General features: G+C 37.2%; 3 protein-coding genes across 4 annotated transcripts; 1 reads left to right on the forward strand and 2 right to left on the reverse strand.

The window, feature by feature from the left end:
- Positions 1 to 250: 250 nt before the first annotated feature.
- myl6 (myosin, light chain 6, alkali, smooth muscle and non-muscle) lies at positions 251 to 3,736 on the reverse strand. Its single transcript, XM_055026889.1, has 6 exons — positions 3,623 to 3,736; positions 3,434 to 3,461; positions 1,899 to 2,042; positions 1,533 to 1,706; positions 1,312 to 1,389; positions 251 to 600 (listed from the first exon to the last, which is right to left on the reverse strand). Exons 1-6 carry the CDS (start codon positions 3,623 to 3,625, stop codon positions 572 to 574), a joined length of 456 nt encoding a protein of 151 aa, XP_054882864.1. The 5' UTR covers positions 3,626 to 3,736; the 3' UTR covers positions 251 to 571.
- A 751-nt stretch (positions 3,737 to 4,487) lies between these two features.
- tsfm (Ts translation elongation factor, mitochondrial) lies at positions 4,488 to 8,861 on the reverse strand. The gene is made up of 6 exons (XM_055026869.1): positions 8,738 to 8,861; positions 8,429 to 8,581; positions 8,218 to 8,346; positions 8,016 to 8,138; positions 7,109 to 7,190; positions 4,488 to 5,023 (listed from the first exon to the last, which is right to left on the reverse strand). The coding sequence occupies exons 1-6, from the start codon at positions 8,783 to 8,785 to the stop codon at positions 4,635 to 4,637; spliced, it is 924 nt and encodes a 307-aa protein (XP_054882844.1). The 5' UTR covers positions 8,786 to 8,861; the 3' UTR covers positions 4,488 to 4,634.
- Positions 6,335 to 15,298, forward strand: endou (endonuclease, polyU-specific). Of its 2 annotated transcripts, XM_055026847.1 has the most exons (10): positions 6,335 to 6,465; positions 10,990 to 11,064; positions 11,175 to 11,288; positions 11,373 to 11,495; positions 13,243 to 13,408; positions 13,487 to 13,692; positions 14,168 to 14,281; positions 14,365 to 14,471; positions 14,555 to 14,697; positions 15,103 to 15,298. In XM_055026847.1, exons 2-10 carry the CDS (start codon positions 11,007 to 11,009, stop codon positions 15,215 to 15,217), a joined length of 1,146 nt encoding a protein of 381 aa, XP_054882822.1. In that variant the 5' UTR covers positions 6,335 to 6,465; positions 10,990 to 11,006; the 3' UTR covers positions 15,218 to 15,298. The 2 variants fall into 2 exon arrangements, with proteins under 2 accessions (XP_054882822.1, XP_054882828.1); XM_055026853.1 differs by lacking the exons at positions 11,175 to 11,288; positions 11,373 to 11,495 and having other exon boundaries at positions 6,337 to 6,465.
- Positions 15,299 to 16,015: the final 717 nt, after the last annotated feature.

Raw genomic sequence — 16,015 nt, forward strand, 5'->3', positions numbered from 1 at the left:
CGATGTGTTTTTGATATAGTTACATGTTTCATCCTTTAATTGAGCAGCCTGAACAGAATAGGCCTGTATTTGGCAAAACACTAATAATTGCTTTATTACAGTATAAATATGATGAGTCAAAGCCTCTTTGAAAACCTCCTCAGACAATTTTAAAGAAATCACAAATCCATATACCAACATTTCATCAATAGAATCCATTTTACCCAACTTTAATCTATTTTAAATTTGATTTGCAAAACTTGGAGGCTGATTAAAACTTTGTAAACCATTTTATTCCATGTTTAACGCAACAGGTCACATTATCATATGCATCCAAAAGAAAAGAACAGCACAGAGATGATGAAGGTAAACCAAAAAGAGGAGTTGTACCACTGATTGTGCCTGTGAACGTCAACAGGAGTCAGGAATATGAGGTTTTCACATTACACAGGAAAAGGCACATAAAAAAAGGTTCACCAGCAACAAAACAATAATGTAGGAGGTAGAATGACGTGGATGAAACAGAAAGACGAGACAAAACAGCACAGAAAATATTCAGGAATAAATTTAAAGATGGAGGCGTTTGAAGTCCTTATCCACTCATCACCACCTTGACGAGTTCTGCAAAGAGACAGGAAGAAAGTTGGTATGACAGGAACAGCTTTCAGAAAGAAGCTTTCTTCAGCCAACACACTGAAAAATAATGAGTTATAAAACAAAATAATAAAATATGCAATGACTGTTTCAAAACCCAGTGAGGGAAAAGAAACGTAAACAAATGCAGTAATGTTTACTGCAAGTACTGCAAGTGACTTTCTGTATTTTCAACTTTTTAATTTCACTCTTCTATTATGTTTGGCACAACTGAGCTCATGCCTGGGTTTGGTCAAATGCTTGCCTTCAGTGCAGGATCAGCAAGAAAATAATTTAAGTGTACTTGGTACAAATGTGAAATTTATCAAGCAACATAAAATCTAAATCTGTAAATGTTTTACTTTGCTTAGATTGTTGACTCATATATATATATATATATATATATTTACTTCTTTAAAGATCTAAACTGAGGGATGTAGTTTTGTTGTTGTGCATAGTTTGAAAAAAAGCTAAAGAAAACCCTGAAAGGATAATTACATTAGAAATATATGTATAAAAACATGCCTGCCTTTAAATTATGTTCACCTGGAGGCTAAAATTTTGCTCATACTCAGACATCAATTGGATAATAACTTTTGCTTCAGGAAATACTAAAAAATATGAAAAATGTGTGTATTTATGTCTGTATTTTTTACTCAGTGCATGTCTTATTTATTTATAGCTATTTTCATATTTTACCTTCATAATTAATGCAGCCATTGGCATCTTCATGCCCTGCTAACAGTGTCTCCACTTCTTCTTCTGTCATCTTTTCACCTGAAACACAAAAATAAAATTCAAATTGAGATTCTTTTTTTTAAAATGACCATTTTTTGCAACTCTGGAAGTGTTGGCCTAATCACAAACATCTGCACTGTACAGAGAAACATCAAGCCGAGCTTTTCTGCTGCAGGTCTTACCCAGAGTGGTGAGGACGTGGCGCAGCTCTGCTCCCATCACTGTGCCGTTTCCCTCCTTGTCAAAGACACGCAGGCCTTCGACAATGTCTTCAAAGGAGCCCTGGTCCTTGTTCTTTGCGATGGCGTGGAACATGGGAAGAAATTGCTCAAAATCCAGCAACTTGTTGTTCATCTCTGGAGGTGGTAAAAAGAAAGCGGGAGGGAAACTTTTATACTCCAGCAATGTGACACAAAGCAGATTTTTCACAAGTCATTTGGTGAAATTTAAAAATAAAAGCATCCAAATGGGCCAAACATCTGACAGTTATTTATCCATCTGGATTTTTACATTCTCCGTTTGTGTGACTGGTGACAATAGATGCTTGCCTTCCATTTTGGGGTTTCCAAGAATTTTTAGCACCTCTGCGTTGACCGGGTTCTGTCCCAAGGCTCGCATCACATCTCCACACTGATTGTAGGTTATTTTCCCGTCACCGGTCCGGTCAAACAACAGGAAGGCTTCTTTAAACTCTTAAAAGAGAAAACGGTGCAGTTCAGCTAAACAGCACACGCTAAGCTCAGTATCTGTTAGTGACAAACCATCCAGGCACAAAGAAATGAGACCAAAACATTTAAATGTGTCCAAGGGCCATAGATAAGTTATTGAACAAATTTATTCAGCTTCATTTGCCTAAAGTTGTGCAGACATCCAGTTAGTGCTGCATATCCATAGAAGGAGCAGTGCAGAGCCAGCTGTATAGATAGGTTATATCTGAGCTAAAAAGCAAATAAGCTCCACACAACTATGCAGATGAAATGTCCCTAAAAGAACTGAAGTAAGTTTCCTGCTGGGTCCTTTTTTAAGTATTTGGAAGAAGCAACAATGGTAGAAAATGTTTCAGTATTCCCAATAATGCCACCTTGCATTTGCAGACTTGGCTATGACTTGGAGCTGATCTATTATACAAAGAAGTATCTATTTAATGGCAGTTCTGTAACTCCACATTTATTACTGGCATTTCAAAACTTGCTATATTTACAATTAATACTCACAAAAGCTGTATGAAAATTAAATTTTTCATACAATTGATATTGTAATCATGTCAGATTTAGGTGATTAGACATGTATGATACACTGAATTATGAATCTGTAGGACATTTAGCTAGTCATGGTTTACTGTGAGACCTGTTCAGTGCCCTTTGTCTCGACTACTTAGCGAGAAGAAAATGAAAACCCATGCTGATGGTTGATGCTGAAGTTAGAAAAGTTGTTAGTTTTTATGTTTTCTGTATAAAAGGAAAAACAGATACCTACTGTTTGCATCTCCAGAAATAGTTTTCATCTTAACCTCAAGACCAAATTTACTTTGAAAAAGAATCCAAGCTGCATGGGTTTTTGTTTTACAACAATCTAAATGTGCCTTATGACTGAATAAAGGATGTAAACATTTATTCTAGCAAATAGACAAACACAGAATACTGAAAGAATATTTTGCCAATATTTGTGTTTCTAAGTTTGAACGTATATTATAGCAGAATGTGAGCATTGCATGAAAGTTATTTAAATACTATTTCAAACAGAAAGTCTTCAAATGATGCTCGCACATTTATTACTAAGGCACACAATGCACTCAACACGAATACTTTTTGCAATCCCACGCAAAAAACCCCACACAGTTCTTCAGCGGACTGAAGAAGTGCTGCGGCAGTGTCAACACTTAAAAACAACACATTTCCAGGCCGAGAAAATCACTCCGATCATCATTATTTACCTTCAGGGCTCCTGTAGTTTGTGTGGAGCTACAGGGTCAAGATTTATAAAGCTTTGTTTTGTTTTTTCAAATCTGAGCTGCATCACACCACATCGTACAACATTTTAATGTGACCATTAATAACCAAACTATGCATAAACATGAACTCACCGATGATCTGGTCCTCTGTGAAGTCAGACTGGTGGATGCAGATTTAAGACAGACGTTAAAAACATGGAGCAGAGCAGGCTACCGTTAGCTAACTTGCTTCAGATTGACTCCACATTTTACAGCCTTTAACCACGAATCAATAAATTTGTGTGCCGTAAAACACGAATCCAGAAGGAAATGTTTACTCACCATGTCTTATTTTACTTAGGGGGTTTTGTATGACGAGGATGTCAGTCTGCACAGAGCTGAACGGACAGCAGCAGCTAACCGGTTTGGTAGGTACGCCCCCCTTCCCCGTCGACGTCACGCGTCTCAAATCAAATCAGCCAATCACATCGCAGAATATGCGACATATTTTGTGGGTTTCAACAGCAGCTTCAAGCCCTGGCAGATTGTATCATGCCACACCCTGCCAATATTCACACATTAACACCAATTTCTTCATGTTTTAGTTGGAAATCAGTTCGTAGCACTTTTCAAAAACAGAGCTAGAATCACCATTTGACAGATGTCTTGTTTTTCAGCCTAATTAGAGGAAATCTGAATATCTTAAAAGGGATATTATGTAAAAATAGACTTTTCTCTCATGAAAAACCACAACTGGAGTATTGCTTTAATCTTTATGAAACCCTTCGTTCTCCCCTGGAAGCCATCGAGGAGTGCCTAAACGCTTGCAGTCTCAAGTTCTCCTTGTTGGTGCTGCAGTCTCCAGTCGTCAGGAAGACTGGCAGGGCAGCCATCAGCAAACGCCAGATGGAACTGAATCTGCTGATGTTATCATACCAGCTACTTTTCAGTCCAATGCTCAAAAGAATGGTTGTGAACAGCATTGGGACAGCCAGAAGGTGGTGTGTTGGAAAAAGCATGAGCTCCTTGAAGAGACAGCAGCCAAATATGTCTTACAAATTTCTTTGTAAGTCATATTTGCTATTTTAAAGCACAATACTTCATTGTGGTGTGGAAAACACACTGCCGCCACTTTAATTAACATTGGCAAAAAAAAACAAAAAAAAACAAATGTTTTTAATTCAGAAAAATACAAAGTACTTTAACATTTACTGTTAAAAAGTTTATTGTTACATTTTCAACTTCATCACCTCCAAAATGTCTTTTAGCCATCACATTTGTCATACCATTCTGTGACTCCTTCTCTTGCATTTCATAGCTGTACATGAAAAACACAGAAATGTTCTGGATCTCCTCATTGCTCCCCGAGTGTCTCTCCACACTGAAATCGGACAAAGTCCAACACTCGAGCCTGTTGACCCCTGAGGAACTCTGCCACAGTCCTACTGGGGTCTCCCAGGAAGGTCTGAGGCAGCAGCCGTGTCTCTGATTCACCACAAGGCAGGTCGTCCATGTTCCCTAGAGACAAAGGGGCCTCCCCCACTACATGCTGGCCAAGTTTACGACCTAAAGTATGTCGTTCTTCATCCTTTCCACCCTGGAATACGACCAGAGCGCCGTAGCGGCCCATTGTCACCTCCGTCTGACCGCTGACGTTGCCATGTACGTATGAGCCGATGTGCCACTCAGCAGGGACTCCCACGGTCACTGCCCGCTTTAGAGACATGTTCTCACCAAGACGACCTAAGAGGAGCAGAAGATGCCCATTTAATGAATGACAATATTTCTGAAATCTTTAAATATTTCTAACCCATATCATATGTTTTGAGGTACAAATCCAATTTCAACAATTCCTACTATTGAACTGGCAGGTATTAACTAGTCACAAGCAGCAAACTTGGTCAAGTAACATGTTCAACTCAGAGTTACAGAAACATGAATTCTTCATTAGTAATCTAATTTATTGAATATGACTGCAGCTCTCTGGTTTTAGGAACATGGTTCATAATCGGGCTGAAATAATCTGGTCACGGACCAGGCCTTTAATTTTAATATCCCAAACAACATCTGAGCCGTTGTTTCCCACAGATGGAGAAATCTTAAATCTGGGAAAATCCCTGAAAAGGTATGCATGTGGGCTTCTTTCACAAAAACTGTTGATGTGCAAAAAGTTAAACTTTTCAAAGAGTGATTATTTTTAAATCCGTTTGAATGCAACATGGTGCATATTTTGAATTAAAGAGTTTATTTCCTCAGCCGATGAGGATCTTATTGATAAGGGAGATTGATCCAAAATACTTTGTAAAAATATTTTTCCCCTTCAATATTTCTTCCGTTTCAGATTAAACCAACAGCAGTTTAAACATTGTAATTGCATTTTTAAAGCAAGAACTAGATGAAGCAGCCCACCTTTATTTGAAAAAGAAATTGTAGCCTCACCATAAAACTGTGTTGTTGACAACAATACAGTTTTAGGCCATGAACTAAAGCAGAAAAATAGCCCAAGATTAATAAAAATAATCAGTTCTTCTTGATTTCTTCATGATGAGATACATATTGATACATTGCAGGCTATTTAAGACTATGCAGCATTTTGCTACACATTATTTTTGCACCAAATGGAAATTAACATTTTAACAACTGACTGGTGAAATGTAGCCAGAGTTTCCCCCAGTGTATTATTAGCATGGGCTGCCACCAAGAGTTACTAAGCTTAGCATAGCTTATTTAATTTCTTTTTTAAATATTTGCATTTTTAAAGACGTCACAGCTGGTGTTCAGGTTTTAATCTTCCAGTCTTTCCATTACACATAATTATAAACAATTTCTGTCAACTTTAAACATTTTTTAAATCAAAACCAGAACAGGCCGCTGGATGACTTAGCAATTTTTTTCTTTGGGAAATGCTGACAAATTTAAAAAGTATATAATTTTGTGACATTTGATTTCGCAACAAGTATAGTCTTGTTACAAGCCCGTCCTAAAAGACGGACTTGGAGATCTGGCCAATCCTGTGAAGGCAGAAATTCAGTCTTTGTTCAGGCCTTCGTCCAGAGGAGTGGCAGACAAGAAAAGTGAGGTGGATGAAAAGGAACAAATATTTGTGACAGTAGCAGAAGGAGAATATATTTGGGAAGAAGCTCTAATCCAGTGAAACCCAACAGTCTGCTGAGTTGACAACCCTGGTAAGTTTCCCCTGTAAAGAGTTTCTCTATATAAAATGATGAAATATGATGTTACATTTCAGCAGAATTATTTTGATTAGATTGCGGAGATCATATTTATTTTTTGTTATCACTTAGTGGTTAATTTGAGGTAATTGAAGTTTCCCCTGCAATTCTTAGTCAAACCTTCAATGTTTAAAAAGTACATTTTGTTCTTACCTTGAAAAGAAATGTAGCATTTATGCTTAAAGTGACATGAAGCACAAAGTGTTATCTGATTCATAGATAACTGCATAAGTTCAGGTAACTAAATTTAAATTTGGTTAGCTTATAACTAAATTAATTTTGATTACTCACGATTTATTTATTTTCACCACATCTTCTAAAATACCTGAGGAAAATTTGTCTTATTTGAATTTTCGGTAATATTTTCAAACATCCAACATACATATGAATCAGATTTGCATAACTTTATTTTTTTTTTCAGAATCAATGTCAATATTTAAGTTTATCAATGTCAGTAACGCCTGTAGCCCTGTAAGGGTTAAATTAAAGAACCTTATTTTTAATTTATTTTAACTAGATGAAGCAACATCACAGAGCAATGAGGTAGATCATATCTGAGCTGGGAAATAAATATGTAAGCATATGTTTGTGTACAAACCTATTGTGAGAGCCACACGGTCAGCTAGTGAACATCCTTCTCCCACACTGAGTACATTCAACTCGTCACCAGACAGGACACTCTGAAAATAAAAGCTGTACATTAGAAAGAAAGAAAGAAAGACAGAAACAACTTGTGTTTCTGTTTTACTGACATTTATGTGAAACAACAACACAAGGTTATGTATAAGCTGTTAATTGTGAAGAAAATGTTTCCAGTCTTTTTTTTTTTTACTTTTTTTTCCTACAGTGAAAAACCTTAAAATATTTGTGTGCATTAGGTTAAAGTCCCTACATGGCTTCTGTAAAATTAAACATCAATGCTTTTTGCTTACTTGTCAACAAAAGCCAGATTTGTGAAGGGAATAACTAATAAATGTCCGTCATAGGATTTCTCTACCTAAGCTATGGATTTCTCCATCTTTCAGGTTATGGATAAAATGACATATTAAATGTTATGCAGGGCTGTAAAGCTCTCCACAGTTTTGTCCCTGCATCTGCTGTGTTAGTCTGTCTTTGTGATGCGATCTTATTTAGTGGTTTCAGAGTAAAATGGGATAAGTTTTATTCTAAGATTTTCATTTGAGAAAGAACAAAAAAAAATCGTGAGTAAAGTTAAATTGGTATAAGTAGTTTTGCAAGAGACTGTTCAGGTTTGGCATCTTTGCAGTATTAGTAAGTAATAAAAGTTTCACAAACTCTTTCTCCAGTCCTTCAGTTCATGTCTTGGTTTTAAGAGGCACAGTTCTTAGTGAATGCTGAGGCACAAGTCCATTGAAATTTAAACTATAAAATCCATTAAATAATAAATAGCTACAGGAGAACAGAGCTGTTTCCCAAAATTGTGATGGCCAGGAACAACAAGTGTGTAAGTGTTAGTAAAAAAATGTTTACTAGCTCATGTTCACCTTTATATATCCTGTTGGGTTTTGATTTTTATCCTGATGATGCGCCAATGTGGCCAGAGTCACATCCTTCACCAGCTGCTGAAACTTCTCATTACGGGCAACAAAATCAGTCTCACAGTTCACCTGCAAGTAAAAGAGAAATAAAGCACAAAGTCCAGCCAGCAGGGGACAAAACCTGCTGATAGATCTCTGCAGGCCTTACCTCCACCATCGCTGCGGCTTGCTTCCCCACAAACAGGCCGATCAGTCCCTCTTTGGCTTTTCGACCCTCCAGCTTGCTGGCTTTGCTCCAGCCTTCTTTCTGGGCCTGCTCATGTAGCCAGCTTTCAGCCTGGAGGTTCAGCAGCACAGTCACACATTGTTCTTCCACAAGTCAGTATTAGAAAACCCCCCCAGCAGAACAGACAACACACCTGTGCTATGTCATTCTCAAACCTCTCCAGAGATTCCTTGCATTTGATGAAGGTGTAGCCGGTGCTTTTCCTCAGTTTCATCAGCAGGGCTTTATCTGCAGCCAGCAGCTGACATCCTGAGTGCAAACACTGCACGGACTGACTGACGCTCACCTGAACCACACAGGATAAGCAAACACTACTACTCAATGTCCAACCTTTTGAACAATTGGAGGAACATAAATGAGCCACTGGAGCTGACCAGGAAGACAGCAGCTCTTAAAACACGGCTGAAGCTGAAAGTGAAATGAAGAAGTTTAATCTGCTCACCTTTACGGCTTCTCTTGTAACAGCTCTGAATGAAAAAGCTAGCGACATGATTAAAAACTGGAAAACTCAGCTCTCTTATGAAAGCTTACAATGTCATTGAAATCCACGCTGTGGAAGGAAGGAAGCCGAGCTAGGACAAAAAGCCTCTAAGCTACAGACCGGTACTTTTACTTAGCGCCATCTACAGGTCTGGAGGACAGCAGAGTTTAATGAGCAGCTGCTCCTAATCTGCTAAATAAATATGTACCCTAAGTTAAGCAAATTCACATGAAAGACAGAAATAAATAAATAAATAAATAAATAAATAAATAAATAAATAAATAAAGAAAGAAAGAAAGAAAGAAAGAAAGAAAGAAAGAAAGAAAGAAAGAAAGAAAGAAAGAAACAAAGAAAGAAACAAAGAAAAAAAGAAGGAAAGAAAGAATAGCTTTTAATGCATTTATTTTTCAATAAAAATAAATTTTTACATAGTTTGCTTCAATATTCACGCAAACATTGAATTGAAAACTACCTTTCTATCAACTACAGAGCACACGACATTATTAAAACACCACAAAGATAAAAATTCAGTTAAGTTATTTATCATTGAAAAAAAAACATAAATTCTGCTTTTAATTTGTTTTTTTACCATCAGAATAAACATCCTGTCGACTTTTTCTGCCAAAACACCATTTAATTTATTTCTTCTATTAATATAAATGGAAAATGTTGCATGTCCAAAAAGAACATTTCACAAAATCCACTTACTAGATTTCTTGCACCAAATATAAAAGCTACCACAGACCAATAAGCACGACATTTTCTGAAAAACATCTTCCAACAAAAATAACAATGGTGAAAGTGGTTTACATTCAAGAAACATGTGAAAAGTAGTTTCCATTTCTTCACACAAAGAACACAATTTATTTGTATCTTTTCTAAATTTATACACAAAACTATAACACTCAAACCACTGTGCAAAATCTTTCACTGAAGGTCACTTGCCCTCTTACTCAAGGAAAGTTTATTAAAAAAAACCTCCATAAAGATTTCTGATTTTCTCCAACTTTAAACTTGCTCCAACCAGTATCAGTTCTTCCACTTAGTTGTTTCTTATTTAACCCTTGAACAACCAATTTATACAAAAATATCCATTCAATGTACAAAAGTTTACTTTTTTTTTTCTGAGTGATCAAAAAAGGACCCGTCAATTCTGAGAAATCAATATTCAGTCCCATTTCTGGAAATGAATCTGTAGAATCAAAGAGTTTCTTCTCCATTGAAAATATCCATCCAAAAGACCTGCATTAAATGTCTTTTGATTGAAGCATTTAACCTTTCAGAGTTGCTTCAAGCAATAAAAATGAATATAAATGGGACTTTACAAGCTTAAATCTTCTAAATGAGATGCAGTTTACTTGACCTTTCTCCCCACCCATTCTGAATGAATAAAGAAATAAAAGCAAATAGAAGAGAATAAACAGATAGTTACACAAAAACTAATAATACTATAGTTTATGATAATAAACTAAACAATACAATAATAATAATAATCAACATGTAAAATGTGTTTAAAATGAATGAAAAATAAATTCTTCTTTTGAAGCTGCAGTAAGAATCAAAACATCAATGTTTTCTGCCCAATGGAAATATTCCTTTGTAGACATTTGTGCAAATATTTCATTATGTAAACACAAAAATGTTCCATCGATCTGAAACCCTGAGTGTAGAACATGATGTTTACACATCCAAAGGGGCAGCAAACCTTAGCGTGATCAGGGACGCTGCTCTGACAACGCCATGTTTTCATGTTGGACGGACCCTGAGAAGTAAAACATCTGATCAAATTGATTTGATAAAAATAGAAAAAGGCTCGTGACAGATATCGATTTCACTCTACTTCATACTGAATATGCTGCCATAAGATGGTCGATCAATAGTTTAATCATTTTTATCAAAATGTTTTTGGAATCTGATAGTAAGGTGTGCACTTTCACACATGAGAATAATATATGAATTTCACATATTTCCTACTGTGTTACTATATTTTTTATAAAAATGTTCAAACAGTTTAGTCTTTTTTTATATGACTTAGCATTCAATCTACTGACTATAAATAAAATCCATGACTCATCAGAAAAAGTTTTCATGCAACCGTATCTAGATCGATATGATTGTGATTGGGTTGGGTTCACCAGGCTCCCTGTGGATTGGCTGAGATAAAACTGCTATAAAAAGATGGATGTGCTAACAGCTGGGTCACCTTGTTTCAGGGGGCTGCCAATACAAGATGAAAATCGCTGCTCTCCTTCTCCTTTGCATGACCCTGTTCCACCACGGACACAGCAGTAAGACTCTTTTCTTCTTTCAGACGTCACAGCACCACTTTACAATGAGCAGGTAGCACGTGAGTGAAATGTTGCACTCGGTGAAGTAAATGTTTCTGGTGTGATTTCAGACTCATGTCAGGGCCGGTGTGGGTATGGAATAGACAATAGTTTCTCCTGTCAGTGCAACACGGCTTGTGAGAGGTACAGCGACTGCTGTTCCGACTATTACACACTATGCAAAGGTAATTAGAAAAACGAGGAAAAACCTATTAAAATACAACATTATTTTTTGTAAATTCCTATTTGAACCTTTTCTCTGCTCCCAGATGCAGCTCTGTCTTGTAATGGCAGGTGTGGCGAGAGCTACAACTCTCTGAACCCGTGCCACTGCAACTCCCAGTGCACACAGTACAACAACTGCTGCAGCGACTATTCAAACTTCTGTTCAAGTACGACCAGCAGTGTTTCACCTTGCTGTTAAAGGCTCTTTACTGTTTTACTCGATCGGTTTAGCTGAAGTCATGGGGAAACAGCCAGGTGTTACAACCTGTTCCTCAGCAGTTTGTCGGTGCATTTATGATTTGCTGTTCAGGGCTCATGCCTCGCAGTGTTTTTTTGTTCATCTGTCTCCTGCAAGATGCTTTTTTCAGCAGATCATCATAGTAGTTACATTGAGACTCAACATCTGTTGCACAAAACTACAAGACAAAGTTTTTCAGTTTGGGGGAAATTTGGGGAAAATATCAGAAATAGATCATTTGTTGGTTGTTAGTGGCACTTTTTATTTACAGTTTGCTAAATTAAGATTAAGGTGAGCATCTTTGAGTATCCTAAACAGCTATTTAAGTATGTATATTATTATTATCAAATTAGTGGAAACTAAAAGGTTGGTGCTAAGTCTTTACATAGAATTAATCTTTACTTCCTATAACATACCCTAGACATCAGGACATAAAGAAATGATAATTTCTCCTGTCTTTATGTCCAAAACAAACAAACAAACAAACAAAAATATATATATTAGTTATATTACATAGTTAACATTTTTTTTGTCAAATTTAAATATTGCTGGTCAAACCAATATAATCCTAAATAAATATAATATGCTGATATCCTTTGGGTCTTTTTTGACTTGATTTATAAATTTGTCCATGGCGAAAAACTGTGTACATAAGAAGTGAAATTTCTCCAGAATAAAAATAAAATCCTTAAAGTTAGTTGATGGGGCAAATAATTGGTTTTATCTCCAATAATTTGTGGATCCACATAGTTTTTTTTTCATCATTCTTTATGTGAATATTTCCCCAGATGGACCTCTTCATTCGTTTTTCTCAGAACTGACCAGTAGGGGTCAGTGTTCAGCCTTCTTTGAGCTCTAAATTCACCTTGTGATCTTTTACCTGTTCAACACATCGTTGTCTTGGAGACGATAAAAAAATTAACTGAAAACTTTTTATAATAGCAGATCCAAAACGTTTTGGAGACAATATGCCTTTCTTTCAAAAAGTCAAGGTTACAAATCCTTTATTATTGTTCAGATCCACAATTATTATTTTCGGATTCTTTTTCTTGGCACACTTTGCTTGAGTTAAAATTATTACATGGCAATTTTGGCCCAGTGGAAAAAAAAATTCTATTACTCTATAGACAATAACTTTAATTTGAAAGAGAATATTTCTCTTTCCAAAACTCAAACACTTCCCCCAGTTACGCAACAATATTTAATAATTTTTTATTATTATGTAAACATTACAGTGAGCTCTTTTGTTTGAAAGGGTGCCCACATTATTTATACCCCATGGTAGAAAGATTTAGATGTTTTAATTTGACCTTTATGTATCATTATCCCTGTGGATTGGCATGTTCAGAGCCCAAACTGGAATCTAATAGATAATTACCAGAGAGAAGAGAATTATTGGAAAACATCAGAAGCACTAGATTTCTGTAAAACCAATAAAGGCTTATTAATAATTTAGAGCTGTTTAAATAACATTTGAATAAATTATTCTATGTAATAATTGTACTCCTTATGTATGACATTATTATCTTTTGTCTATCTCATTTTATATCAAAAACAACATTTTAATTGACTAAAAACGATTTTGATCTAAATTTTCTGGAGTTTTGAGGATTGTGCTGTTTAAAAGCAGCTGGATAAACAATGAAAGTGGAAACATTTGTGTTTGTCATGTCCAGGTGGTGTTCCTGTCGCCACCATCACTGACGCTGAGCTCAAGTCTCTGTCTGAGACGCTTTACGCCCTGGACAAAAACAAGGCCTCAGCCTCTCAGCTGATCCTGGACCCCCAAGCCCTCGTGGCCGACTCACAGACCAGCTCCCAGTCGGATCTCTCCTCCAGACCGTGAGTGAACCTGTAGAAGTCCTTCTGGATATCTCTATGTTTTAAAGGGTAGCTGTTTTGTTTTTTTTGTGCTTTCAGGTTATTCAAGTATGTGGATGAAAACGCCCTGTTCTCCCGCCCAACCTATGCAGCCTTTCTGAATCTTCTGGACAACTACAAGAGGATCACCGGACAGACGGAGAGCTTCACCTCTCAGCAGCTGACCGAGCAGGAGACGTTCCTCAAGGAGACGATGTTGAACACTGAGCTGGGCAGAGAGCTGTTTGCTTTCCTTTACAGCAAGGGTAATGTGGTCATGTATTTAAATTACAGTACCTTGAAATGCAGGTTCTATCTAACTCTAGCCACCTGCCTACAAATTCTGACTCGCACATAAAACTGTCTGCTGAAGAAAAGTCTCTCTACATGATGGTGCAAATGAGAACAAATGAGTTTTTAGGGGTAACTGAGAATGTTCAAAAAACTTTTCCTTCCCATTCACAACAAATCAGATTTTATTTGTATAGCCGCCTCCAGCAACAAGGTATTTCAAAGTGCTTTACATCATAACATCACAAAAATATAAAGTCATATAGACAGTTAACAACTGAAATGTTACATTTACCATTGTTACACTTCAAATTGTTGATTGATGTTTAATTGATTGTGTTTCAAAAGCATCTTCCTTCACAGTCTAAGCTGCAATTAATCTGATTAATTCTGTTTTTAAAATGTCAGGATACAGTTTTTATGACTCATGGGGTCTCTTTGCATTTGAAGGTGTTTATAAATCAGAGGCAGAGTTCACCGCGGACCTGAAGAACATGTGGTTTGGTCTCTACTCCCGCTACAACGGCGCTATGGACTCCAGCGGTTTTGAACACATCTTTGCAGGTTTGAATGAAGCAGAGCTCATTTGAATGCTGCAATCACATTTCATTAAAATTTTTGTTTTAATAAAAGGAAAATGTCTCCAGGTGAAATCAAGGGAGGAAAGGTTTCTGGTTTCCACAATTGGATCCAGTTTTATCTTCTGGAGAAACGAGGGCAGCTGAACTACTACAGCCACAGCTTCAACGGGCCTGTGAGCATCTTCCGCTGACATTGACTGAGTTAAGCTGTGTGTCACATGCTAAACAGAAATCTGTTCACTTCTTTTCCTTTCAGTGGACTGGTTATCCTGATGTTCTGGGACTGCAGTTCCACTGGGACGGCTACTACAAGCAGGTGGGCTCTGCAGTGATTGGCTGCAGTCCTGAGTTTGATTTTGCCCTCTACAGCCTTTGCTACATCGCTCGGCCTGGGCAATAGTGAGTAGCTTTGCAAACACATCAGTAGCCTTCAGACTCATCTACATTTTATAATTTACCTGCCAGAAACTTTATGTTTTACTGGAATTTTGTTTGATTAGCTAACACAAAATCGAGGTGAAATTATGAAGGTATAATTGTGTTTGTTTATCACATAAAATCTCATCAAAATGGACAAGATGTGTAAAATATCTATTGATATTAGGAATTTTCCAAGACTCAGTGCTGGTGAAGGGAAAATGCAGACACCAGAACCATTTTGGGATCCTTTATAAGCTGCATTAAGATTATTAAAGAAATTTTGTTCATCCAGTTGAATTACAACAAAATAAGAAAGTCATACAAAATTCACAATTTCTTTACATGTGGACACTTTCTGATGGTTTTTCTGTTCTTCCTTCTCAGTTGTCGCCTCAGTCTGGGAGGAATAGAGCTTATCATACAAACTTACACCTGGGAAAACTCTTCCTATGGAAATGGAAAGAAGTATATCGGCTCAGCCTATCCCGTATCTATGTAAAGAGAAACGAACTGAAGTGGAAATTACAACTTGACCATTTCATTCTCTATATGCTGCAATAAAGCAAAAGTAATCTGAAAATTTGATGGGTTCTGTATGTTTTCCGGATGCGCAATGTGAGAATAAATCTGCAGTGAAATCCTTTAGAGTAGTTCAATGCTGCATGAGAATGTGGTTCTCTCCCAGTGGTACAATCTCTCAGTGCCTAATGGGGCAAAAAATGGGCGTTTACGCACCCAGAGAGGGCACAAGGCTGACACCAGCCCTGCAGTGGCAGGGGCATGTGTGTATTGTGCAGCTTCTCATTGTCTTATGTAAGAGCAAAACAAAGCATAAAAAAGCTGCACTTGTGCTATGAAATGAAGAGACAAAAAGACATTAACAGATTTTATTCTGCTTGACCTGCTCTGAACTGTGGTACCAGCACAAACCTGTTCTTATCAGCTGTCTGTGAAGTTGTGTGTGTGCTGGCGCATGTGTGTGTGTGTGTGTGTGTGAATGGGTGCATCTCTGTGTGCATGACCAGCTGGACTGGGGGTTGATTTTGCTCTTTCACTCATCTAGGGTGACTAACAGGATAAATTCTGGTCTGCCGACAGAACAGGGGGTCACACTTGCTGGCCTGTTTAAAGAAAGTATTACAGGAGATGGATCTGCCACTGATCCTATTGTCCGCCGATCTGTGTGCATTTGCGCAAAGTAAAAAGAAAAAGAGCACAAGAGCAGTTATTTTGGAGGAAAACTCGAGGCAACGGAGATCGGGCCTCACAGGCAGCAGGACTTTTAAGTCAGTTTCGA

Source organism: Poeciliopsis prolifica, unplaced genomic scaffold, assembly GCF_027474105.1.
Source record: "Poeciliopsis prolifica strain line A6 unplaced genomic scaffold, Auburn_PproV2 SCAFFOLD003, whole genome shotgun sequence".
Lineage (NCBI taxonomy): Eukaryota > Metazoa > Chordata > Actinopteri > Cyprinodontiformes > Poeciliidae > Poeciliopsis > Poeciliopsis prolifica.